This window comes from Chelmon rostratus, chromosome 6 (genome assembly GCF_017976325.1).
Source record: "Chelmon rostratus isolate fCheRos1 chromosome 6, fCheRos1.pri, whole genome shotgun sequence".
NCBI classification, from domain to species: domain Eukaryota; kingdom Metazoa; phylum Chordata; class Actinopteri; order Chaetodontiformes; family Chaetodontidae; genus Chelmon; species Chelmon rostratus.
Window position 1 is genome coordinate 13,833,806 of NC_055663.1, and position 27,522 is coordinate 13,861,327.

The window sequence follows — 27,522 nt, forward strand, 5'->3', positions numbered from 1 at the left end:
GTGTTTGTGTGTCAAGCAAGAGAGGGTATAATGAAAGGTAGAATGGATAAACACTTAAATTTACAGTTACTTCTACGTGTACAGTCCGGTAATGGGCATTGCAGCAGCTCCTGTGTGCTCTCACTGCTAAGCATGGCTGTTAATCTTGACATTAGAGGCTGAACACCAGGTTGAGCAGATTGATCCCAGAAACAGTGTCTCTTAGCAGGGTTCCAGCAAGCTGGAAACAGGCCTGGCACAGGTGATTATGTGCCATTACAAAAAGAAGTGGGTTGCTAGAATTGACCGTGAACCTAGTAGTCCAGTGGGAAAGATCAATATATCTATATGGAGAGAGAAAAGAGAGAGAGCGTCAGATGGAGGGACAGATAGATGATGGTGGGAGGGAATGGATGAATGGCAAGATAACATAATCAGCAACAGAATAAGCTTGATCAATGGTCTGAAAGTCCTATTCCTGTACTCTGGCTGGCCATTAACATTTACTTACAGGGCTTTTAGCCTGGCAGGTGTGATCAGCAGTAGCAAATGAAGGCATAGCAGGGGTCTTTTACCTGGCAGACAGATCCATGGGAGATGGTTAGAGGAGTGATTGAGAAAGGACACAGTATGTAATAGCAAGTGGAGACAACACTGATGAGTGAAATTAAAGAGAGGTGGCACAAGACACACACACACAGAACTGCCCAAACCAGTCAGATCAATGACATCTTGGGACAACTCTATAAGCTGTATAGAGGAAGTATCAATTTCATGCTACACTATTTGTATTATGCTGTTGTTGTGTATAAAAAGAGGAAGAACTGAGCTTTTACTTCAATTGTTTGGGTCTTAAATCATGCATACTGTATGTAAGCTCTACATTCAGTGGAGGATGGCAAATCTGCTCCTACAATTCTAATGAGAGAAGGAATTCTCAAAAGTGTAAACATGGCGGCGAGAGGTACCATCTGTCACAATCTTTACACATGACTGACCTGCGTCATTACTTTAAAGTACTTGACTTAGCTCATGGTGTATTCCTATGAAGCTAATGTAATCACATCTAGCAAACCATGGTGAGGACTACAGAAATGGTTTTCTTAATGAATTCCTATAGGAAGCCTTGGAGAGTAGAGCAAGACAGATGGCCCAAACTGTAATTGGCCTCTGTGTGTGTGTGTGTGTGTGTGTGTGTGTGTGTGTGTGTGTGTGTGTGCGTGTGTGCGTGTGCGTGTGTGTGTGTGTGTGCGTGTGTGTGTATGTGCGTGTGTGCATGTGCGTGTGTGCGCATGTCTTTGTAAGCTATGCATCTGTGCAAAATAGTGTAGAATGTCTCTAAAAGGCACAAATTCAAGAATTCAGCTGTTAAGGTTCTCCAACCTTTGTTAATTTCGGTAACACGTTAGCATCGACAAAAGACACAGATATGATAAAGCAAGGTTAACATCTTGTAACCACTACACCACTGGTTCCTAAAGTGGGCGCTACAGCAACCTGCAGTGTCTTTAGAACATGATCAAGAATCACACTATTTAGCTTTACCTTACATGTGTTGGCTGCTTGTGTAGGACAGGTATCCATTATTTCCTGATAGTGCATCTACTGTGGGATTGTGTGTTTCCAACATCATGTACTGTGTGCGATGTGGCTCTCATCCCTGGTATAAATGAAAACAAGACAAGAAACCACGTGTTGGTTGAGTCAGACCTGTAGGTTGTTCTGTCTCTCCCCACATCAACATCAACATACTCGATGAGTAAAGTCACATCAGTAATGTTATTAACTGAACCACATGTTCAATTAATCTGTGCGTGCATGTCTCTGAATGTGTGCCTCAGCGGTGACAGGAGTCACCAGAGTCATTATGCTCCTGGTAAGCTAGTCCTGTTATTTCTGCTCTGTGTTAAATTACATATCGACCCTCAGCCAGCCAGCACATAGACACATGACCACGTCTGTCAATCTAGAATTGGGCTGTTTTTTGCCAGAGGGGCCTGTACTCATTTACACACATACACACACACAAATATGGTAATAGTCTGATGCACAAGAGAGAATTAATGTGCGTTAACTAATGAGGAACAATTTTGCGTGTTTAGTAATGCGTTCCATGTACATGGCTGATTTTGTTTTTATACCAAAATGCTCTACATTGAATGCCTTTTGTGATAACTATTGTTGTAAGATACCAACTTTCATGCAAAGAGTACGTTTGAACAGGGCATGTTTGGCTGTCTTTGTAGGGAATGTCGTCAATACTTAGCAACACCCCCTTTGGAAAATAACACAGCTTGTAAAGCCTTTGTGTAGAGAGCTAAGAGTCTTTCAGTTCTTGTTTGGGGGTATTCAAACATTCTTCCTTGCAAAAGGCTTCTAATTCTATGAGGTTCTTGGACCGTCTTTCATGCACTGCTCTTCTGAGGTCTATCCACAGAGTTTCGGTGATGTTTAGGTCGGGCCACTGTGAGGGCCATGGCAAAACCTTCAGCTTGTGCCTCTTGAGGTAGTTCATTGTTGATTTTGAGGTGTGTTTTGGGTCATCATCCTGTTGTCAGCCATCCTTTTTTAATCTGCAGCTTTTCTTTTTTTACAGATAGTGTGATGCTTGATTGTAGACTTTGCTGGTATTTAATTGACTCCATTCTTCCCTCTACCAGGGAAACGTTCCCTGTGCCACCGGCTGCAACACAAGCCCAAAGCATGATTGACCTGTGCTTAACAAGAGAGGTTTTCTTTTCATGAAATTCTGCTATTCTCTGAATAAGCCTTTCCTCATTGTGGCCAAAAAGTTATATTTTAACTTAATATTTTAACTTATATGTTTCCCAAATACATTTGGTTTGTTTAGATGTTCCTTTGCAAAATTCAGATGCTGAATTTTGTGGTGAGGACTCACCAGGTTTTCCTCTGATGACTCTTCCATGAAGGTCATAAGTGTGCAGGTTTTGCTGCATAATAGAGCAGTGCACCACCTCTCCAGAATCTGCTAAAGTTTCATGAAGGTCTTTAGCAGTCAAACAGGAGGTTTGATTTGCCTTTCTAGCAATCCGAGCAGTTCTCTCTTAGAGCTTTCCTGGACTTTACGAACTGACAAAGCAGCTCCCTGAAAATGCTTTGCTGTCTTTGCTGCTAGCTGCTTTGAGGAGCTCATGGCTGCTGATTTTAGGGACAAGTTTTGAGGAGTCGGAGTATTGATAAAGCTTTGAAATGTGCATCACCTGACCCCAATGATTGTGACACTATCAAGCTGACTAAGTTCAGAGACCTTAGTAAAAGTTATCTGATAGCTCGAATCAAAAACAATACACTAATCTTGCCTTTTGGAGATCAGTCAGTTTCTACTCAGTTAACTATACTAACATACGTATAGCATACAATGAATACTTTGTTTCGCCAATGTGTTCAAGCCTTTGTTTGTAAAAGTTTGAATGGGAGTCATGTCTTTAAGGAGATTCTTAGCTGCAGTGGGTATAATGTCCTTCCATTACTGGATATTCTCTTCAATGTCTGTTTGCTTTTACACTCAGACTGAGGACATAATGTTATATTTCTCTGAATTGATTGTCAGTTTATTTTGTTGTTATGTTATATTATGTTATGTTATGGTATGGTATGGTATGGTGTGCTATGTTATGTTATGTTATGTTATGTTATGTTATGTTATGTTATGTTGTTGTCGCTCTCTAGAGAATTCTGTAGTGGGCTGACTTTATGCTGGTTTATGCTTTCTGGTGTTATTGATGTTCCTTTAGATTAAAAGTTAATTCATGTTGCCTCTCTGAACCACAACTGTCCTTGTGGCTTGTGTATATACATTCTGTGCTACAGAATCACATTTGCACCTAAGAACTGCTGCAAGCTGCTCCACAGTGACCTCTCACATGAGTCTCTAGTCTTAGATTTTCTCCACGTGGAATAATCTTGTAATCAGTACACCTGGTCTCAGGTCACTTGTGTAGTTTGTGCTTGTGGTGTGAGCAGCACAGCAACACAGAGATGCTCAGTCTTGTTCTCTGCCCATGGCTTAAGTAGCATATGTGCGTGGAAAAGAGAGAGAAAAAAAAACAGTCTTGGTAATGACGTTCATAGTATAATGTGTAGGGAAAAGGAAGTAATGTAAAAACAAATATTTAATGAATTTCTTGACTTCAATTATAGTTGTGTAGACATAGCCAACAATCACTTCTATTACAACACAGTTGTTGAAAAAGAAACATGTCCATGATTAAGGATAGCCTTTCATGACCTCATAATGAAATATCAATTTAATCATCCCCATACAAACCTACACAATTTTATGTTTGGTAGGCTGTGGAGTGAACCGCATGCACGGGTTTTGTCTTGTTCATTCTGCACTGCCAGTAGAGCTACCTCTGTCTGGGTTCTTCTGAAATAGTCCTCATACTTGCAGGCTTGTTTCTTTTGGAGTTCATCAAAGAGGTTGGTTGTAATGCTGCAGGCAACAACTGTTGCACTGCACAGCCCAATAATGATTGTATTTCACTCAATATTCAGCTTTTTAAAACCATGTCCAAATTGTATAAAGTTCTGTTTTTCTAGCAATTTTTTAGTCATTTAGTCCGGCTTCTGTAGCAGTTTGTTGTCCATTTCCTGACCTTCACCTTCTTTTTAGTGTTCACTTTGGAAAGGCCACACCTTAAGTCTAGCTCAGTGTGCTCTACAAAAAAAGCATATAAGTCAGCCATGATGGATTATCCATCAGTAACAGTAATAAGTGTGGCCACTAATAAGTGTGTGCATGCATTTGTTTGTGTGTGTGTGTATGTTGCTGCATGTGGTAAAAACAAAGACAGTGACATTTAAGAGCCAAATACATGCATCTCTCTGCTGTCATTCAGGATAGCTGTGCAAGAGTTCTCCTTTTCCGGGGGGCCAATAAAGAGATAAAGAACTACAACAGCCAGACCGCTTTTCAGGTACGTGTGCTGCCCAAGAGCCGCTTCATGCTACTGTGTACATTATCATGCTTTACATCTTTGACATGTCAGAGTTGAGTGGATTGAATGACTTGTTTTAGGCAACCTGATGCTGCTACATGGAATATGTTGATTGCTATTAAAACCTTAAACCCCCCCTACCCCCTGGCGGCTATGTGTCTGACTGATTGATGAAGTCTGTGTGAAACTGATACTGTCACAGATTTCTGGTGCAGATCAAAATTAATTTGTTTGTACACAAGGCAGGCTGGTCCACACAGTGCCCAGAACATTTCCACTCACATAGACTTCACACATCTGCCGCAACAAAGGACTAAATGTCTGAACATTTATTAGGAGAGTGAGTGAGGGGGAAAATGTATGCATTTATATTCATTTATTTTTGTGAGGTTTTTTTCCATAAAATCATATTTTGCTGTTGTCCACTTTTCATCACTTATGCATTTGCCCTTTTCTTTCCCCTTCCTTCCCCCCACCTCCAGGTGGCTATTATAGCAGGAAACTTTGATCTGGCTGAAATCATAAAGGTCCACAAAGCATCAGATGTTGGTAAGTTGACAGCAGTGGTAATATATCACCAGGCTCCCTCAGTCTTTTGTAGATTTAAGTGTGAATATATTGTTAGGGCGTCATCAGATTGAAGAATGGCTAAGCACACATAGTAGAAATGTAAGGGATGTGGAGAAGGTTTCAGGGGTTTATTGGATCCCTGCTGAGTCTAGCAGTTTCTCTGTGACATGAACAGGAAAACTCTGCCATCTAGTGTGGACAGGATGTAACACCCACTGTCTACACTGTGACATAATGTTATTCACATAATTGATCCCTTTTGACAATAAAAAAGTTCAAAAAGGAATTCTGTGTAATGTTTGGAATTAATGGTTAATTCATTCTAAATGATAGTTTTGCCACTCCACCATAACACAATAGACTCATTTCACCCAGCCAATCTGCTATTTGTGTGAACTTAAACACACACTGTTATTTATTTTAACAACCTTAAGTTTTTCATGATGAGAACATTTAATTCACAGCTGCAACCCTGATTCCAAAGAGTTTGAGCCGCTGTGTAAAAGGTAAATAAAAACAGAATGCAATCATTTGCAAGCAAACTGTGTTTACCAACAACAGTTTTGCAAAGTGTTCCTGAGCCCATGTATTAATATCCTTTGTACAATCACGTGTTTCACAAAGTTCACCACTTTGCTTCATCCTTGCTTGTGAACAACTCAGCCTTTCCAGGATGCTGCTTTCATACCCAATCATGATACTATCACCTGATACCAATCAACCTGTTTACCTGTGGAATGATCCAAACAGGTGTTTTTGGAGCGTTCCACATCTTTCCCAGTCTTTTGTTGCTCCTGTCCCAACTTGTTTGAAACGTGTTGCTGACATCAAATTCAGAATAAGCAGATATTTACAAAAATCAATGAAGTTAATAAGGTTAAATTAAATTAAACATTAAATATATTGTCCTTGTCTATGTCAAAAAAGATTAGCAAATTATGTCAAAAAAGATTAGCAAATTATCACATTCTGTTTTATTTGTGTTTTACACAGCATCCCAACTTTTTTGGAATCAGGGTTGTACAAAGATTAAGATTAGTGCCACCTAGTAACAAGCTTTAAACAAATTTTAGTGGCCTTGGAATGTGTGGCACTGCAGTTATTTCCCCATCAATGCATTCTGTTTATTGTAACCCTAACCCTGAAGCAAGTCTTCAGGAGCTTCATACGATATGGCGATAAGTAATCTAGGCCTCTATGTGTCTCTTTCTCCTCTCAGTGCCTTTTAGGGAGACCCCCTCCTACACTAACCGTCGACGTGCGATGCCTGGCCCCCTTCCCTCGCCACGTTCCTTGCTCCGCTCTGCGAGTGACAACAACCTGAATGGGGACCATGATCACATCCACAGTCAGGCCACCAGAGAAATTCGTGGCCGCCAGGGTCACTCCCCTGTCCCCTCACTGCGCAGTCTGCCAGCTTTTGGGCAGCAGCACAGCAGCCTTGGAGAGGTAAGCTGGAGCTAATGAGGCTGTGTGGGTACTTTCGAACGTTGATGCACATTTTAGCGTGAAATTGAGAGTCAACAAAACCAGTGACATAAAGAATGTGAAAGTCAATTTGACATAATATCAAAGGGATTTTGGTCCATATGTTACGCAAAGTTGGTATGCACATAGTTTACATGTGCATATGACTTGTCTCTTCTTCTGCTCTCAGAGCCGTCATGGAGAGATCCCTGACAGCAGTCTCCAGAGTACGGGCAGCTCTAGATCTTCCCATTCCCGCTCGCCATCGCTACATCACATGCATGACGACGACAAACCGGTTCCCAGAAGGTCCCACAGCCATGGCTACCCTCACGGACACGGCCATCGCGGAAGACTCAGGTCTGTACGATTTGCTTTGACCTCAGCATAACCTCATATGTTCTTTCTAGTGATTACTCAACTAAACAGGTTTTTAGTGAGCTATGTAAACAAGCAAATCTCTTCCTTCCTTGTAATTCATGTCTCACACTTGCCAGTCTTGGCAGCTATTCACTTAAAATGCATCATCTCTGATTGGCCTTGCGATTACGCACCTACTTTGATATTTAAACCACATTCCAAAAAGCAGAAAGCCCCAGGTGATGTGTCTGAATCACTTGTTAGTCACCAGGCAGCACTCTGCATCTTATTCCATCTGCTACTGCCTGCCACTGGTATTAAACATGACTCAACATCAATCAGTGCAAAAATTGTTGTCTTGTTCTTTTATACATATGTCAATACCAGACACATATAAAAGTCTTTTTCCTGTCAAAGCTGTACCAGAAACTTGCCCGGAAAAATCATCGGTTTAAAGGCTAAACTAGAAAATGAATCGATATGTTAATAAACTAGTATCTAGTTCAGTGGAATGGTGTGTCTGACAAAGACCACAGCCCTGTTTATGTAGCAAGCTGGGCTGACATGCAGCATTTGTCCTGCTGGGAGGACAGAGGGCAAATACCACACTTGAAATCTTTGTGTGTTTGTCTCTGTTCGTATGCGTGAACTTGTATGTATAGCTACTTGCACATGGCTATGGCCATGGGCGCACGCACAGTTCAGAGACAGACAGATGGAAAGCGACTAATAATGGTCACCGTGGGGACCAATTGAATGCTGCCAAGCTGTGAATTTGTGTGTCATTTTGTGTGTGAGATTGATATTGAGAGACAGAGGATACATTCTGAAAATTAGAGGTATGAGTAATGTCATTGGATGGGCCACTCAGTTCAAAATAGCTTGTCACATGATTGATACATAAATCCACGGATGTTGTTGTGCTGCTGGGTTGCTGGAACAAATCTCCTCCCTTGTACGCTGAACCATTAGACAAACTGCACTGTAAACTAGGGCTCTGATCACATCTTGCAGCGATAGATGTAAGTGGTTTACTGACACTTGGTTTGTTCAGCTTTTTATTATGATCATATGTCAGAGCAAGATGGCCTTCTTACATCACACACTAAATTTGATTCCCGGATGCCACACACTTTGTGTATGTGTGTGTTTTTGTGTGAAACAGTCCAATGTCTGACAGGGGAATTGCATTACAGACAGCTTTCCAGCCGTACTCCTCTCTCCCTCCAATACTCTACTGTCACTTTAGTCCATCCATCAAAGACTCTGTCTCGCTACCTCTCATTCTGTCATTCATACACACACACAAACATGTACAGACGCTGCCATTAATCTGTGGTTTGCAGCCAGAGCAAACATCCTTTATTGAATCTTGAAACACGCACACATCACACAGCGTTGAAACTAAAACTCTGATGGAATGAATTGTGTTGCCGTTGTTTCCACAATCTTAAATTGAATTGTATGAAGTGAGTTCATTAGTGTGTTGAACCACCTTCTTCTATCAAATGATGTGTCCCATAATGGTAACCAAAGCTTTTTGAAGTGTTGTTGTATGAGGTACTGGCCATAGCCAGTATATACCTGCAGTCAGCATGCCCCATGTTTGGAGAAGCAGAGAGAAGTAATGGCGTAGAAGCAAAACAATGTACCGTTGTAATCAGGGTCAGAAGCAAAACGCATTTAATCCACATACAAAAAGTCCAAGTGAAGTAATTACTTGGGTACACTTAAACTTGAGTACAGTTTAAGTGTGCTCTATATTTTTAAATTTACCTTGTCATCAGATGGCACTCTCCTTTGGCTCTACATTTTAACTGTGGCTGCGGCCGGCCAGCCGTCTTGGCAGTGCCTGACTCCATCACACTCCTGGCTAATCCAAAAATAGGCAAAGAGGTGGAGCATTGGTGGAGGTGAGGTGAGCCGAATGAAGCCTGGTTGCTGAAACCAAGCAGCTTGTCAGTAGTCACTCAAAGGGGCCGTTCCCATAATTATACATAATTTTAAGCCTTAATATAATGTATTTTTATTGGTAAATTAGGCATTTTAATATGGGGGTCTATGGGGATTGATTTGCTTTTGGAGTCAGCCTCAAGTGACCATTTCAGGAACTGCAGGTTTTGTCACTTATCGTTGGTTTAATTTTTCATCTCCAGATGGCACAACCCCACTTCAAAAAATCGTAACTATCCCTTTAATTGTGTCTTCCTCTTCTATGTCTGGCACCACTGGCATTAGCTTTCACTTACAGAGAATCACATCTCTTGCACCGTCACTGACTTATTTTGTACAAGGTTGATCAGCCAGACTGTTAGGAAAGAGAAAAAGATGTAGGAAGGAAAAAGGAGGATGGCAGTTTAGTATGTCTGCTGTGCCCTGGCCTAAATGACCTTCTGTACACAGGGAGTTGAGACCTTGTTCTTCAGTGTGCATTACCCCTACACCAGGTATTAAAGTGAGGTGAATATATAAAAGGCCCAAAACGAGCAGCTGGTCTCCATGGCCAGAACCTGCACCCAAGTGAGACTGATGCTGTCCTTGAATATTTTCCCTTAAATATTTCCCCCTCCCTCTCTCTGTTTCTCTCTCTGACCTTCTGTTTATGCCCATGGTAACTCTAGAGGCATTATGGATACCAGGGGAGTGTGAAATTAGCTTGGCCGGTCAACAGCCCGCCCAACGGCAGACTCCAGCAAGTTCCTGTGGAACTCACCATCACTTCCCCCTCTTGGCAAGTGTGCAGTGCTGCCAGGGTTCAATAGCTTGGCCAGGCTTCAGCAGAAAGTTTAGATGGAAACAATACAGAGGATACAGATAGATCAGGTCAGAGTGGCTTATTAAGAGCAGATTGCAAAAGGAAAAGAGGCAAAGCTCAACAAGACATTAAGTGTGGGTGTAACAGTCACTCCAGCTGATGCAGATGACAATCTAATGAGACATGGCACTGGGTGATAATATGATAACAGAAGTTTATTTAGAACAAAGCAAATTTGCTTGTGTTATAAGAGGTTAATTGGCTACTTACCATGATGTGCTGTCAATACCCAGGGATAATTAATCATGAAGAAGACACTGTCTTGACAGTGTCAGTGTCAGAAATTGTGATATTGAGCTGTGCACCTCAGGACCTAGTCATCAGTCTTGGTTTGGCAGAAAAGCTCTCAAGCTGTCAGATAGAAATTAAGTCACTCGGCACAATATACCAACTTGTATCTTTTTCATTTCCAGTGTGTCGCCTTTGTTTCAGTTTTCCTGCAACAGCAGTCAACACAGAGCTCACATGTCCAACCAACTTCCTTTGTCATGTTGCAGTGTGTTTTTCTAAGAGTCACGCCTGTTAAAGCACTGCCAGCACATGTTCTGTTAAATCCCCACTGAGAATATTGTTTGGTCATGTTTAAGGACTTGGTACTACCCTTTATCTATGGAATGTGGGAGGAGATTTGAACGCAGAGGTCCAAATCATCATTTCAAGTGAAGATTCAGTCACACATCATCATTTGAAACACATCATGATTGTTGTGGTTGCTGGCAGTGTCAATGAGCAAGAAACTGTGTCGTTACCTGCTGATGTGCTGTGTCATGACCCCCTCATGTGTTGTGTAATAGCGATAAGACCAACATAGAGGTGTCCCGTTCCCTTCACCTTTTAATCCTTTGTTTGGTGCTGTTTTCCTAACCTCTTTTTCACCCCATATCCCTCCCTCTTACTTGCATTAGTCACACCAGTGGCTGTTGGTGTGTAGATTAACCATGGCATCTTAACACAGCCAAAGGGCTGAGGTACACAGTGAAGAAAGGAGGACAGGAATGGAAGGCAGCAGAGACGGAGTTGAAGAGTTGAGCTTCTTCTGTTTCTATATCAAAAAAGTGCACAGTATTACTGGTCTGTGCACATCATAATTCTAATCAGGAGGTGATGCTGATATGTTAACAGCTTTTATTCTCTGTCTTTATTTTAAACAGTGATACTATCTGCACCGGCCTGGTCACACACAATAGATTAGCAGTACAGTCATGTCACGATGTATTGAGCCCCTAATAAGTGTTACAACAATTTACAATATAGGCTGCTGATTCTAAGTGTTAATGAGGGTGAGAATGCATTAAACAATGTGAATATGGTTTACAAATAGCCTCCTTTCAATATGGTGACTGCTGGTATTTTCAGGCACAGAACCATAACATACCAGCACCTCAGGTATCTTAACCACTCTTCAGTGTCTTCTGCCAATCTTTCTGGTCCTGGGTCTTGGTAGCAGTAGGATAACCACGGTAGCCTCGATGTCCTTCTTGCCAGCCATATCCTCGAGCTCTTCCTGGGGGATTCTGAGACATCCCCATGCCAGATTGAATGTGTAATCCCTTCAGCATATTCTGTGTCTGCCCTGGGGTCTCCTCCGGTGTGACGTGCCCATGAGGCTTTACTCCACGATCCCTCTGCATATCTAAGCTCTTCACCTTGTCCCTGAGGGTGAGCCCAGAGAGCCTGTGAAGGGAACTAATTTTGCCTTCTTGTATCCACGATCTCCCTCTTTCTGTTAGTTCCCACAGTTCATGACCAGGTGAGTGTTGGAATATAGATCAACTGAGAACCTTGCATTCAGGCACAGCTCCCCCTTCACCATGACAGTCCAGTGTAACACCTACATCACTGCAGGTGTTCATCAATACACCTGTCAATCTCAGATTCTGTCTTGCTCTGACCTCTGAATGAGACCACAATATTTAAATTCCTTCATTTTGTTTGGGAGTGAATTGCCTATGACTCTCTTATAGCAGTATTCATGAACTGGATGGCTCAGAGCAAGGACATTCAAATCACACCTGGGCTTTGTCAGAAGCCTTCTTCAGGTCCATAAAACAATTTTCAGCTTTTCAGTGTTCTATAGACATTGGCCCTGTTGTTAAAACATAAAGATGTCATAAAGACATCAAGATATCCAAGCCACTCCACGTCACAGTCCATATTCACAGGTATCAGTAATCCTCTGTGATAGCCGACACATGTAGTTGCTCAAACTTCATACAGAAAGCATGTCGTTATGGAGCACTCAAGGACAGTGGTTTCATGGGAGACAACAGTTACATCACAGCAGATGAAACAACCCTTTCTCTCGCAAACTAAGCTGTGGGTATGGAAACGTAAATACACACATATTGTGCAACTAATTGTACTCTTCCCAAACGTGAAATTCGAATAGTTTTAGAGATATATCCAGGCATACCTTATGCAGATTTTCATATCACAGAAGAGTGGACTGTTGACCATAGTGGATGTCTGCGCTCTTCCAGTGCCCTTCTAGTTTGTGATGCAATTTTGTAATGCAGTAAATCAGGACAAATGTACACACTGAAAAGTGCAGAGCAAATATCGTAGTGTAGGCGCATAGCTTACTGAAAAAGATGCCAAAGCATACAAATGTTGTCAGTATGGCCTAAACAGTTTGTTTATCCGGTCCTCCTCCTCTTTCTGAAATTGGGGTGGAGTTTAGGGTTATATGTTGATCACACCAATTGACCCTTTTTTCTAATTTCACTAAATGGTAAAGTGTCTGCGAAGTGGAAGCTGTCCATGTACAAACAGATTTGCTGTTCACTACCTTAATATGTTCTGCCCCATGAGCAGAGTCCATATTCTGCTTCCTCCTTGATATCCATAAACACTCCCACATTGGGCACAAAAGAATGAGAGAGCATATATTCATTCAAGTGCAGCAAAGCAAGGACAGACTGATGATCATTAGGATGCAAAGTGTGATGCTGATTATGACTGTGTTTATAATGTGCTCATCTCACCTTAGAGAGCTGGGCTATTTGAGGAAAAAGCCATTTACCTGAGAAGGCAAAGCACTCATGTGAGAAAATGCTACACTGAAGCTGCTTAGTTTGATAGCATCTGTGTAAATGGCATTTAATGACATTTCCAGTTGCATCTTCAGAGTTATGTAAGCAGTTCATAGATTTTGACCTCCAAACTGATGTTGCTAGACTCATTATCGAGCTGCTCAAATGTTAACCTGTCTTTAGCTCATTGATCCTAATCAAGCATCTGATAGCTGCCATGCTAAAATTATTGGCTTTAAGACTTCTGATAAGGGCCACTTATCTGGAATAATCTCAAGTTTGGTCCAGTTTTGAAAAAACACAGATAAAGAGGTGAAAAGGACGTACTAAATAAGATGTAAGGGTTGTACTTCAAAACCTCACTCACATTATTTGTTCTTGATTGCTTTGTGCAGCTCGCAGTATAAAAAACATGTTTCAAAGATACAGTTGATAGCCAGAATACCACCTTTTCACAAAGGTTGGAACTCCCACATAGAGCACACTATTTGGGATCAAATGTTTGTATGGATCATGTTTTATCTGATATCCTTTTAATTACATGAATATAAACCTATTGTGAGTCAAGACCACGTGATCTTTGTAAAATGAATCACTACATCCTCATTCAGTGGCTGTAGTGCACTGTTTTTCTTTCAGTGAAATTACTTGAATCTGTGAGATGAAAATATATAGAGAAACACATCAATTGAGACAGTAATCATCAATGCATTTGTTGGCTATATTTTCTTCCCTTTTATTGACAGTTGCCATCGTTACAGAGGCAGGGCTGGTGTCCTCGGAAACGATGGAGCTTTTGTAATAGACTGCATTAGAACTTTGTGTATATATACTGTGTGTATGTGTATACTTGTGTGTGCATGTAATGGATTCGACACCTGCATCTGGTAGAAGCCACTTATAATGAGGCTCAGTGAAAGAGAGGAAGATACTACGAAACAAAATAAGCAACAAAAAAACAAACAAACCACAAGCAGCACAAGTTTGCATATGAAAACAGTTAATCATGTCAACATGCAAAATTCATGGAGTGAATGGCACATTTTTAAAATCTAAACAGCGGGCATCAGATGTGTAAATTACTGGTTGCTTGTGGAGAAAAAGAATAAACATCATGTTCAGATAGATCTTGATACAGATCTAGATAGAATATTATTTGCAGTATCCAACAGTAACACATTTACAGCGAAACAAAAGAGGCATGAAATCTCTTCAAAAATATCAACACATACAACATATGAAGGCAGGAACACTAAGTATTTGTCATGTCCCTCCTGAGTGCAAATCTATTAAACTTTTTTTTTTTTTTTTTTTTAAAGCTTCCTGGTCACTATAACAACGAAGAAGAGTCTGCTTTGGCTTTCATTTGGTCTAATTGCAAAGTGACTGTACTTGGCTTTCTGCTTGACTCTTCTAGCAGGCTGTTAAACTGTATTACAACCAGAGAGGATATGAAATAATGTAGAAATCTAAGATATTACCAAGTGTAAACCCACCGTGACGTCACCAACTGGTTTGTGAAGTACCATTGTAAAGCCTCGAGTTTGGCATTATGGCCGTCACCATCTTTTTTGGAACCAGAAGGTACCATATTTGGATGACAGAGTGGAGCTGGGGAGGATATGCACGGATGCTATCCTGATTAGATCCGCCCGAGAACCCAAGGACACGCTATGGTTGCAACTTGTCAATCACAAGGTAGCCATGCCTTAACTAAACCCTGGGTAATTGTCTATTTTGCTCTTAATGGGACCACACTTTTCAACATGAACATCATGCTGTATTACAGAAGATGTGAAACTAGTGATTGGGACAATGAACTCGTTAGTAAAACTGTTTACTGAGGTAATAAATCAAGAGAGAAGTATGGTCATTTTCTCACAAGTTTGCCGCCAGTGGGGTCGCCCCCTTCTGGCCATTAGAAAGAATGCAGGTTTAAGGCACTTCCCACGTTCGCTTCACTGAAATTTCCTCAAGTGAGAAATGCCAAAATCTTACATTGTAAATGTATAGTGAGCAGAAATTAAATAGTAGAAATGTAACACATTTGGTTAAAGTATTTGCCTACATGCCTAATATTTAGGCATGTTAAATTTTAGACTTATGGATGTTTTTGAAGTTCTGATAACTGATCTGTGGTCATTTAAATGTTGTTCGGTATTTTCACCTAAAATGTTGAAGTGCGGCTATCAATTTTAGCCTCATCCCATGAAACACAAACAGGTCATTAAAGAAACGAGGAGAGCAGGGACCATCTACACCCCCTCCCGTCTGTCTGACACATAGGTAACGTGTCAACCCAACCATCATCAGCTCAACTGCAGGGAGCATCTGGGGTCAAGCTGTGCATGGAAGCTCACAGCGGGTGTATGGCTTGGTAGAGACATGTGAGTGGAGGCAGATTTGAGTCATTGAAATAGGTATCCTTTAAAGGATCTAATTTTTGGCTGTCCGTGTCACTTTGACATAGCCTCATATCCCCCCCCCCCCCCCCCTCCCTACTCTGCTGTGTGTGCCACTGATGTTCAGTGCCGGGGCTCAGACATTAACATGCGGCAGCCATCCAGGCCCCTCAGTCCCTGCGGTAATTGGAAAGCCGTCAGCAAGCCGTTGTTTCGACGGAGAAGGGGACAGAGAAAGAGAGGCTGTGTGAGATGGGGATAGCAAGAAAAGCAATAGAGAGTTGGCCTAAGAAAGAGACAAACAAGGCTTGAAATGAGGAAAGAGGCAGAGAGAAGGATGGAGAAAGGAAGGGGAAAGGGCAGCGGTGGCTGGAATCAGGTGTATAAAAGAATGAGGGCTATGAGGTGACTGATAGAACGTGCCAGAGGAGGAACGGCAAGAGACTGAAAGAGGTTGAAAGGTGGATGGACAGGGATGAAGGGGTTTAGACATTTCTAGACTTTCAAGGAAATGTTGCAGAGAAGTGCATGAATGTCCCAGTCCAGGGCATAATGAAGTTATAGTGAATGTACAGTGAATTTGTTTGTAATGCATGCAAACACACTCTCAGATCAGGCAAATGTGAACATCAAATTGTGTTGTTTATTGTCATTATGTTATTAATGCATGTGCTTTTGGTGTATGTCAAAATATGCTTGAGAGACCAGCTTTTACAACACAAGCAGCAGAATGATGCTGATGATGAATGAAGACTAGGCGGAGCTCTGCCGCTGCTGTATTAGAATTCACCGCCAGAGAGAGAGAAGGAAGGAGGGAGAGAGAGAAGATGCAATGCGAAGAAATGTTGAGAACGAGAGGCATAAGAGGGTGAAATGGAAGCAAGAGAATGAGAGAAAGAAGGAGGGGATTCAAGGCAAAGGGACAGAGGGAGGAGCGACAATTAAACCAAATGGGCTGGAGCTTTTTGCCCCCCGCCCCACTGCACACAAGCACACACACACACACAAACTCACATACACACACATGCACATACTCTCACAGCCTGCCTCAGGGAGCCATGGCGCATGCACGGTCGCAGGCAGACAGGCAGGAGGAGATCAATCGTGCTGTGGGACTAGCGTGTGTATGTGAGTGTCAGCGATGTGTTAGCGACATGCTGGTAGTGGCGTATGCCATGCTAGCGGAGGTGCAATGTTAGCAGGAGTGGAGGGGGCTGTCTGTGTATGTGCCTGTGCGCACGGCTAGAATGCACACAGAGGGCTTGTGGTGTGTGAGTGTGAGCAAGCCGTCAAAGGGGAGGGGAGCCACGGAGCGCAGCAGCAGCAGCAGCAGCAACAGCAGCAGCAGCAGCATTGCCAGAGTGTGTGTGAGTGTGTGGGAGCGAGCGTGTGTGTGTGAGGGGTGGAGGGGAGAGGAGAGGCAGACACGGCAGGACTCCCGGGAGAAGAAGCGGGAGTCGGGGAGCAGACCCAGCCTCTCTCCTCCACAGCAGAACCAGGACCCAAGGACGAGGCAGGATCTGTAGCCCAGCCTGGAGCAGCTGAAACTGGGGACACACGGGGGATCTCTGTCCCTCTCTGGAGGGGAGGGGGGAGGGGGGAGGGGGGCTGCTGCTGGAACCCTAACTCAGGATGTGTTTGACTAAGGGGGGCTTCCAGACAGATCTTACAGACCCACACAGAGGAAGAAACAGTGCAGTCCCTCCTACCGTTAAACATTTCGGATTCTTCTTCTGTTAGGATGCGGGGGAGAGGGGAGAGATAGAGGGAGAGGGTAAGAGGGAGCAAGAAGGATATTGTTTGTGCTATTAAGGAAGGAAGAGAGGGAATAAGAAGAGGAGGAGGGGGAGAGAGTGGTTGGGGAGGAGTGTACTCTCCTCTCATGACTCTCCCATGGACCACTGACTCTTGACTGTTGAGCGGCAGGCACTGGGACTTGTTTATGAATCCCTCCCTGCCCCCCGTAACAACCAGAGGGTGTCACCAGGTTGCCGTCCCGCTGACGACCATGTCGGTGACCACAGGCTTCAGTTACCAGCTCCCTGGAATCACCACAGTAACATATGTGTTTGTTTACAGCCCTGGCTCAGTGCAGCGAGACCCAAGCCCCCCTCATCACACCCCTCCAGCGCTGACAGGCCCCCGTGGGCCCAAACGTAAACTCTACAGTGCTGTCCCAGGACGTACCTTCATCGTGGTCAAGCCCTACACGCCTCAGGGGGAGGGAGAGATCCAACTCAACCGTGGAGAGAGAGTCAAAGGTAAGTTGTCTACTATTATTTGTGTCACGACAAGTTTTATTCCCTCACTTGACCTACTATTGTGACTACTACTCCTTGACCCTACTGCTGTCAATATTCTGTATTTCATAGCATGTCAGCAACTCTCTGTCACCACTGGCAATGATCAGGATCTCCTGTAAAATTCATAGCTACATGTGGCTTTCATGACTCTCACAGCTTGGTTTTGTTGCAGAATAAAAAAAGCAGACATTTATTGCTCTTATACTACTCAGATGCAAAGCTCATCATTACTTCACTATGTTTTTGGCTGCAAAGCAATTATGTAATCTCTCAACCTGGAAGTCATTTCAGTGTCGTTTGAGCTTGACATTGTGAACCATCATTTCATTCACTTTGTAAATGTGCTGTTTTCTGCTTTACACAGAGGTGCCGTGGCTTCGCTTTTATGTGTTTGTGTGTGTGCTTTTGTCTCCATCCATGCTTCACTCAAGACTATGACTGTAATGACGTAGAAGGTAAACTCCATAATATTCTTCTCACCCTGTATCTCTCCCGTCCACTTCAGTGTGTCAACCCTCCACCTCCACCTACACTGTAGAACCTAGTACCTAGTCCTGTTTGAATCCACTTGAGATGTGTGTACAATCTCAGTATAAATCTGTGATCACTTCAAGGAGAGGGCATGCAAATTCAAACAGGTCCCGTGTGCTTTTGGTTGTTGGTATGCATACACAAGCTGTGTCCTTCCTCCTCTCTGAGAGTGCTTCCCCCTGAACGTACAACTGCTTTTCTCCCTCCTCTTATCACCTGTCCACAGACGCCCAGCTCCACATTGACCCCACACCCTACATCCTGCCACTTCACATACATCACCGTGGATCAAACCCACATTAGCTTAATGGAACCAGTTCCCTCATGTCCTCAGAAAGGCTGGAGAGAGAGTGGCTGCACTCATGCTGAGACCTCTCATGTTCCTTTCAGATCTACAGAGGCACAGGAAGTACAGATTAAGGGTCAATTTGGAATTTCAATTTGGATTTTGTGCAGAAAAACCACAACGTGCGCACACACACACGCATGCACGCACGCAGACAAACACTCTTATCTCTCTCTTTCTCAGAAACATTCAGTAGCAAACAACACACAAACCACTCGACTATATCCATTGACAAAACCAAGCATTCCCACCCCTGCCACCATGTTTTCTGTCATCCAACTTCTCTGACCTTAAAAGTGTTTACCAGCAGACCTCCTCCTGTATGCTTTGATGCTTCTTAGTGTTATGTGTGTTTTATGGAAACACTGCTGTCATTTCACAGAAATTACTAAAACAGATGATAAACAATTCAGATTGAACAATTCAGACTCGTGTTGTTGCTGAGCAAAACTGAATGATACAGCATTGTCTGAAACTGTGATGCATACTGATGTTGACACAAATGTTATCGGGAATGTGATGACTCAACAGCAGCCAGTTTGCTTCCATCTACTGAATGGATCTGCTGTCACTGGTTTTTCTGTTGGTGCAGCTAAATCCATAACCCTGCCACTAATGTGAACACACAGTGTTTTGCCGTTCTTTCATGTTGGCCATGCAGGAAACAAGCTTACCGTCACATGGTTGCCAGCACCATGGCCCAGCCAAGTAAACCATCTGGCTCTGTTATGCAACACTGACCATCATAACCATTACTGTGTTGCATTCACTATGCTTCTGTAGTCCTGGGATGTAAACTGAGAAATACATCATTGATGTCAGCTGTTTGTTGAACAGCTGGAAGCTCATGCAGTTCAGGTTCTGTTTCAGTTTAGCATGTAGTCCTAGCAGGGTATGACCATCCGTCCTGCTGCACACATAGGCAAGGCCTGAGAAGCAGCTTCCTTTAGGGATGGATGACCCTTGATTTGATACATAATGCATTTCATCTAATCTGCATTCATAAATGGATGAGTTGCTAATAGTGATAGGGCTCATTTGCAATGGAAGGCAAGAGGAGGTAAGGCAAGTGAAAAGAAACAAAAGGAGAATTTATGTCTTTATCTTTTCCTGTCTTATTCTTCTGATAAAGGTGACAAAACATCAAAAACATCTACACCTTCAGGGATGTTGATTCGCTACAAGTCGAGGCTAGTTTGCATGGGCGCGTGTGTCAAAGTCTATAACGTAAATATCCACAGCATTGTTTGTTCCTGAAGGCTAACTATGATCATGCTTCAGACTACAAACATGTTGATGATTCAGTTATAGTTAGATAATTAAACTCCCCACAACCCCCACCAACCCCCCAAACACACACATTTACTCATACACTCATCTCTGTCTTCCTGTTCCTGTCTTCACACTCTTGTTACTCACCAGCCACACCAGAGGAGCATCTTTATGATGAGATTAGACTGGGTAAATCTCACTAAATGATTTTGTCTGTTTGTGTTTGTACCCGTCTGGGTGTGCAGGACAGGTCTTAGCATCCATGCTTACATACTGTATATAAGCATTAGCATAACTGTCTGTTAGCTTACCTGTTAGTAGGACAGATCGGTGGCCTGTTGAGGTAAGGAGCATTGTATGCTGTACAGGGAAAGATGTGTCATACTGTGTTTTGTAGTTCCCAGCAGTAGACAGTAGTGCATTCCCAGGCAAGTGTGTTTATACTTAAGCCTTTTTAATATGGGATTATTGAAGATTTAAGAATTGCACAATATGATGATTTCTTGTCTACTTTTTTGTAGTGAAGGATGAAGATCTGGATTCAGATGGTAAATACACTAGAGCACCGTAGAAAAACCTTGCATAGCACTTTGTTGTGCATAAAACACACTGCTGAACTAACTGGTTCTTAATTAGTACATTTGTCCAACTATGAAAGCCTTCATGTTGTGATTATTAGTTGGTATTTGCTCACTGTAAGATGTTCATCACAATTTGAGTGAAAAGAATTTGCTATGAGCAAGCAGTTATAACCAGTTTCATAACATAAAACTTTATTTCTCCCCAGCCGGGGAAATTTGGCTAAATTTTGGGTACATGCATCTGATGAGTACTTTCAAATTCCATACCCAGTTATGCGTAAACTGAAGACTTTTCCTCATTTATTTACTGCTTTTTACACAACACAACCATTTTGTTGCAGTGTACAATAACTAAACGACATTAAAGACTGCTGTTATGTCCTGTTATAATCCCCCATAAAATATACTCTATGTACTTGTTTCTGTCGTGGTATGGAAGTATATTGACAACAAAAGATTTGAGCAGGCACTCTGGAGTTGCATCAGTAAAGCCAACCACTCCATATCATTAGATGTTTGAGGGCTCAGTTCATACGTATTTTTCTTATAATGGTTCAGATGATTTTCTCTGTTAAAAGTATTTATAAAAATGTAAAAAGAAGAAGTAAGAAAACCCAACATCTGGTCATTCTCAAAATAGAAGTTATCACAAAGCTAACACGACCATTTAGCAAGTAACTATTTTTAACTTATTTTATTGACTAATTCAAATTTAACACTTAAAATGACTCCATATGGCTGCATACTTACTGCAATAGTATGATATAAACTGCATCATTCGCCAACACATTTTGATTTTGTATTATGAGTTTTAAAAGACACCTGCTCTTCATCTCCAGCTGGTGGTTAAAAAGAATGCCACTGTCCCAGCTTTTATTTTGAAAGTACAAGGAAGCCTCTAACAGGATGACCATTCACATCCTGGTCAAATTGAACAGATGATGCAGTTTGAATTTGCGCTCAGGGGATTCCCAAAGTGAACGTGAACAGCTTTGATCATCACAAGCCCGATAATACCTATTGCAGGTCAAACTGCAGTTGCACAATTTGTCCTGCATGCTCACTAAATCTGTTATGCTCACGATTCTGACCTTCGCCCACAAATCTAATTCTGCTCTTAAAAGTCCACGCCTGTTCGCTCTCAAAGGTTTACTTGCTGACTCAGTGGTGCTCGGGTTTGTTTTATGCTGCTGTCGTCAAGTAGTTCCATATAGCAGTAGCATACAGAAGTATATGTTGTGGTAACAGTAGTGTTAGAATCTTAATTGTAGAGAGCAATACATATGTTTATGTTTGAGCATTGTGGTTTTATTGAGTAATGAAGTATATACATTAAAATGAACAAAATGACACTGCCTTTTCATCAGTTTTGTATTAATTCATGTGATGCCTTATATCTGACATGCCGTAAAATGAAGACAATGACAAATGTGCCTGTGGCATTAATGCTGATGATGATGAACATGAAGGTAAAAAGAATATTTTTATTTTTTATTTTTAAAGAAGGATGACAAAGTGGTGGAGACTATATTAAGGAGACATGGTTGTGTGCCATTGTGCTACTACGAATAAATGATGTGAATGCTGCAGGCTTGCATTTTATCCGGTAACCTCAATGAATATTAAGGCTTATTTTCAAGTTCATGATTGTGATATATAGTGTGAGCCAATTGTGAAAAGAATCTGGTTGAGATAACATGTACGTGGAAGGAAGACTTTGAAAAGAGCATGTGATTCCACATTTTCATCCTTCATTTTCATGTAGACTTGCACCAATAGATGCACATATAATAACCCCAATGAACAGAACAGTAGATGAGCTTTAAATTCCTGCTGAGTTTCAATGACTAATTTAAATGAGTCCTCATGAGGCACGAGTTTTACCCAACCAGTTCCCCCTTCTTCTGGAAGATTTTTTTTTTTGGAAAAACTCCCAGCCTTCACTCGGTGATTGTCAGTCCATTGGTCTGCTGTCTGAGATCAATTTCTCTAGACAGCCTTCGTCTAGACAAACAGCCCAGCTGTCCACCATTTAACAGGGTCATCCACATCCAGCTCTCCAAGCAGATTGTTAGTCTCAGGTAATGAGATCTGTTTGTCCTTCCTCACTCACTGACTGCCACTGGACCACAAAACTAGCATGCACTGGGTATCATGTGGTGTGTGTGTGTGTGTGCGCGTACATATATGCATGCATGCATGCATGCGTGTTGATGTTCAAAGAAATAGAAGCTTCTATCGGACGATCAGATTTCGTGGTCTGTCTATGGGTACATATGGGTATCTGGTCATGCTCAGAGCTGTGTGTGTGTTTGTGTTTGATGATCACTTCGGTATACTCCATTAACAGGTTGCCCGGGCCCATCCCCCCACCTTCTTACATCCCCTCTCTATACTCATTCCCCTGCTCACCCCTGTGTTTGTTTCTCCTCTTCTCCTTCATTGATGTAATCTGATCTCATCATCTGGATGGACATCTCTTGAAAGGCTACTTACTATCACCATGGTAACGCAAAGGGACACATGTCACTGCAACCTGGTCAAGCTTTTTGCACACTTGTGCGCAGATACACACTCACACTCCCGCATACAGACACAGTCACACACATGTACATACTTGCTCAAACAATGGCAGGTGTAGAGGTAACACACAGGAGCACAAAAACACATTCAAAGGAGAACAGATGTGTGTATCAACATGCCGCCGCCCCCCTCAGGGAGCATGAACTGCACGTTCAGGACATTCTTCTCCTCAACAAGGTGACACATTTAAGAGCATGCTTCCGTAGCAATGTATTACATCACACACACACACACACACACACACCACATACACCCTCTCCAAACGCCATTATAAATCTTGCAGACAGCCATGAAAATGAAACCAGTGCAAGTAACGTTGAGATTAGACATTCACAAACATGATTAATGGGGTTTGGCCGCACCCAGTGTGTGCAGAATATTAACACTGCTATGGGCAGTGGAGGATACCTGGACCAGTTACAGATACGAACACACACACACACACACACACACACACATACTGGGTTTTTTTGGTCTAGCTTCACACAGGTACAGAAAGCAGTTATTACTGCTGTTATGATCTGTCTAAACACACACAGTAGCTCAGCTATTTGCTAATGCTGGCACACTGATCACCTGTCACAGAACTGCAAAGGCTTCCTGTCGAACCCATTGCCTGTACGCATGCTTCTCCTCTTGTGAACATAATTATCTCCAACAATAGCTACACATATACCTACACTGATGTGCATGTGTGTTTTGAACAAGGCCAAGAGCTAGTAGATTACACAAATGAAGCTGTGCACAATGCATTATGTTTTTGACCACACAGCTTGCTATTGTTAAGACTAAAATGCATATGCATCTGCCCGTTACTAAGCAACAGGTGCTTAGTGCATTACAGCTCTGACATGTCATTTTAAGACCAAAATCCAAAAGCTGAAAATTATGCCTTTAGTGAGTTTCATAAAATCAGTTTGATTCTGAGAAATGATCTTCTTTTACCTGCACACTTTTTAGTGTGTGTTATTTTATGAATATTGTCCCTCCATTTCCTCTTTTTATCTGGTACTTGCAAATCAGGTTGGATGAGAGCCTGTGTGCTAAGTGTGGAATTTAGACTAAATTTCATTGTTGGCTTCCGACAGTGGGCTTAGGTTGAATTAATTAGACTTCTGTCTGGTAGCTGCATGAAGTGTACAGCGTGTGTGCGTATGTGTTGGTATTTTTGTGTATGTGCAAGAATGAGCCCTCACTGCTGCTGCCTGCATCATGAAGAGTGTGTGTGGTGCGTGTACGTGTGTAAATGTATAAGTGTATGTCTGCCTGTGTGCTTGCCTTTGTGTGTTTGTGTTTGAGCAGCACAGTGTAAGTAATTGCCTCCCACAAGTTAGATAAACAGCATCCTTCAAGTATTCAGCAACCAGCTGTCCTAATATCCGAGGCACATATGGAAGAAATGTCTCTCCCTCTCTCTTTATCTCTCTCTCTCCCTGTCTGTCTTTGGCTGCCCTCATTCTCTCTGTCTGTCTCTTCCTGTCTTCTTGTCTCTTATATACCTGTGCTCATACACAGTATACATAGCAGATGTGCACTGTGCTTATACAGGTTTGGTGTTTCTTGATTATTTGTTTTGCACTTAACGTAGTTTCTGTATGTCCTCCACTCATTTACAAGCGCCTCAGTAAGTAAGCTTGAGACCTTTGTGAGTTTGACTTATACAACCTTTGAGGTCATATCAGTGTGTTTAACGCATTTTAAGTTGCACATCAGATTAACTAAAGCCCCAGAAAACAAAGTGTCGTGCTATACCTGTGATTTCTAAGGTTGTTTCACTAAGATGCTGGACAGGGAAAGTGCAGCCATGTGTACTGTTGAATTACATATTCCCATTTTTTCCTTAGGTTAAAATTGTGAGCTGTATTCTCCTAAAAGAAATTTCCTTAAGGCTAAATTGATGATATAACCCTTTTTACACACTCTTAAATTTCTCAGCTGTTTCCCAAAAGCTTCCTTACCTTATCACTGATTACAAGTGCTTCCTGCCTGCTAGCTACGCCCCATAAGGCAAATGCTCCGCTCTTCTGAGATGTGAACCATAGATGTGAATAGTGTAGCTACAAGAGGGGTGAAAAACCATTTATCATACTAAAAAAAGCACATTTAAAATATATTAATATCTGTTCTCATCCCCCTCTTCACACCCCTAAAGGAACGCCAGAGAGACCACGAAGATGGTTGATAGGAAAGTGTAGTATGCATGGGGGTATTTGATGAAAGTGTGTGTTGGGGATGAGGGGTTTGGAGTGTGTGCCCCATGTTCCCCAGGAGAAATTAATGCGATCACAGAATGGACCTGAGGCTAGTCAGTTTAACAGATTTCACTCATTGGTCATTCATAACGTCTGTGTGTGTGTGTGTGTGTGTGTGTGTGTGTGTGCGTGTGCGTGTGTGTGTGCATGCGTTTGTGCATTTGTGTATGTGCGTGTCTGTGTGTTATTGATACTGGACAGGGTCACAAGCCTAAGGCAAGGACATTGATGTCACAGCTAACCTTCTAGCTGTCCAATCAGAGTAGCAGCGGGGTGCGAAGTCCCGCCCCCGCACCTACCTGCTCCCTGCTGAACACACCACCTGTCCTCTTATTACACTCTCATCCTCTTTGTTTTTTTTTTTTTTCCCATTTTCTAAACATGCACATACGGTGCACCCATGCTCACAGGATCATCATACACTAACCCTCTGACTGAAATTAAAACCCATGCTTGCATTACACGTGATTTACTGAGATGTAGCCTCACACAAAATGCTAATTAGAGACACAGCAGAAACAGCAGTTGCAGAGTTAATCAGTATATGAATAAACATGAACAGGAAAACTGCTGCATAAACAGGAGCCACTGACTGACACAGATACATATTCAACAGAAACGCTGATATACTTTAGATTTACAGTCACTCTGTTTTGTACAGTGTGACACACACTGTTTGAGTTGGGCACGGTGGGGGCAGGGCTGAACTGACTGAGTGACTCCAGATGGTTGTTAGCAACAGGCCTTTTCTGTCCTGCACCTGTGGCAACCTACTTTGCCGTAGTGGATCTGAAAATGCGCATGTAAAGGTCATGTCCTTGTGCGGTAATGTCAGGTAGAGTAGCTTTTAACAAATTTTGAAAACCTTGTGCCTTGACCCCTTGTTGTTGAGTTCTCTCTGCAAATGCATGCAGAATCTCCCTGAAATGAAAACAATCAAACAAGAATGGACAAGGTTTCCTTTGAGATTATACTTGTTATTAACGTCCCTGTATTCAGCCCCACGGCCTCTCGCCAACACGGTCGCCCATGCAGCCACATACAATTTCATTCAGCAACAGGCTTTATTGTCATGTACTGATATGTAGCAGAGGCTGGAGCGTGGGCACTGGTCAGCTCATTACAGTATGTTCATTTATCACGGCATAAACACCATCACTTATGTGACGCCATGACTGGTCAATCAAACGATCAAGTGTGTGATTAACGACTCCACAACAAACAGTCTATCACTGATCTATTAACAATCAACAGACAATCAATGCTTGGTCTACAGCTAATCAATCACTGGCATACTCTGATGGAGGACTCCATTATTTTTTGTTCCTTGCCGATCAGTGTACCAGATGACAACATCTGGATATGTTTTTTTTTCATATCGGTGCCTTTGATGTAGATTTTCTTGTGTGTGCTCATGCATACATATGAATGATAATTCACCACTGTGTTTGATATGGTTTGTTCTCATTTCTGGCTTTTATGTGATGCAAGGAATCAAAAAAAGAGACAAGACAGAGGGTGTAAATATTAGGTAGCCTGTTCTATTTTTGTCTCCACCTAAGGGTTGATACAGAGGGAGAGAAAGAATGAGAAATGGAATAAAAAGCAAGTGAGAATGAAAGAAGAGGAATGTCATGTAGCTCCCCTGAAGCCTGGGTGGGAGGGAGGGAGGGAGAGAGAGAGGGAGGGAGGATGATATGAGGAGAGAAGAGGGATCCCTTCTAGTCAGCCTTGGAGTTTTCCTCCCTCCTCTCTTCCTCTTCCTCCTCCCACTATAATTTACAACACTTCCGCCCTCCTCGTTTTTCCTTTTTTTCTGCAGCCTTTTTCCTTTTGCTCCACTCCTTCCTCCAACTCTGCTGTCATTCACAAAAAACGCACATTTCTCATTGATTCCATATTTTTTATTTTTTCACCAACTCGTCAAGTGTTTATTTCTTTTACCTTCCCACCCACACCCACCCCCGTCTCAGTTGAATACTGATGAGCCTGGGACTGCACCACTCTGTCACCCTCTTTTAGGCAAAAGAAGTCCTGTGAGGACAAACCAGCTGCAAACCACAGCACA

At 42.3% G+C, this 27,522-nt stretch overlaps 1 protein-coding gene across 1 annotated transcript in view; it reads left to right on the plus strand.

Annotated features, from left to right (window-relative positions):
- Nucleotides 1-27,522, plus strand: part of shank3a (SH3 and multiple ankyrin repeat domains 3a) — a 145,213-nt gene that overhangs the window by 66,118 nt on the left and 51,573 nt on the right. Inside the window, exons 8-12 of the mRNA XM_041939029.1 lie at nt 4,842-4,919; nt 5,423-5,489; nt 6,730-6,959; nt 7,168-7,337; nt 17,666-17,847. Of these exons, the coding sequence (XP_041794963.1) occupies nt 4,842-4,919; nt 5,423-5,489; nt 6,730-6,959; nt 7,168-7,337; nt 17,666-17,847 (727 nt within the window). The remainder of the gene's footprint in view (nt 1-4,841; nt 4,920-5,422; nt 5,490-6,729; nt 6,960-7,167; nt 7,338-17,665; nt 17,848-27,522) is intronic.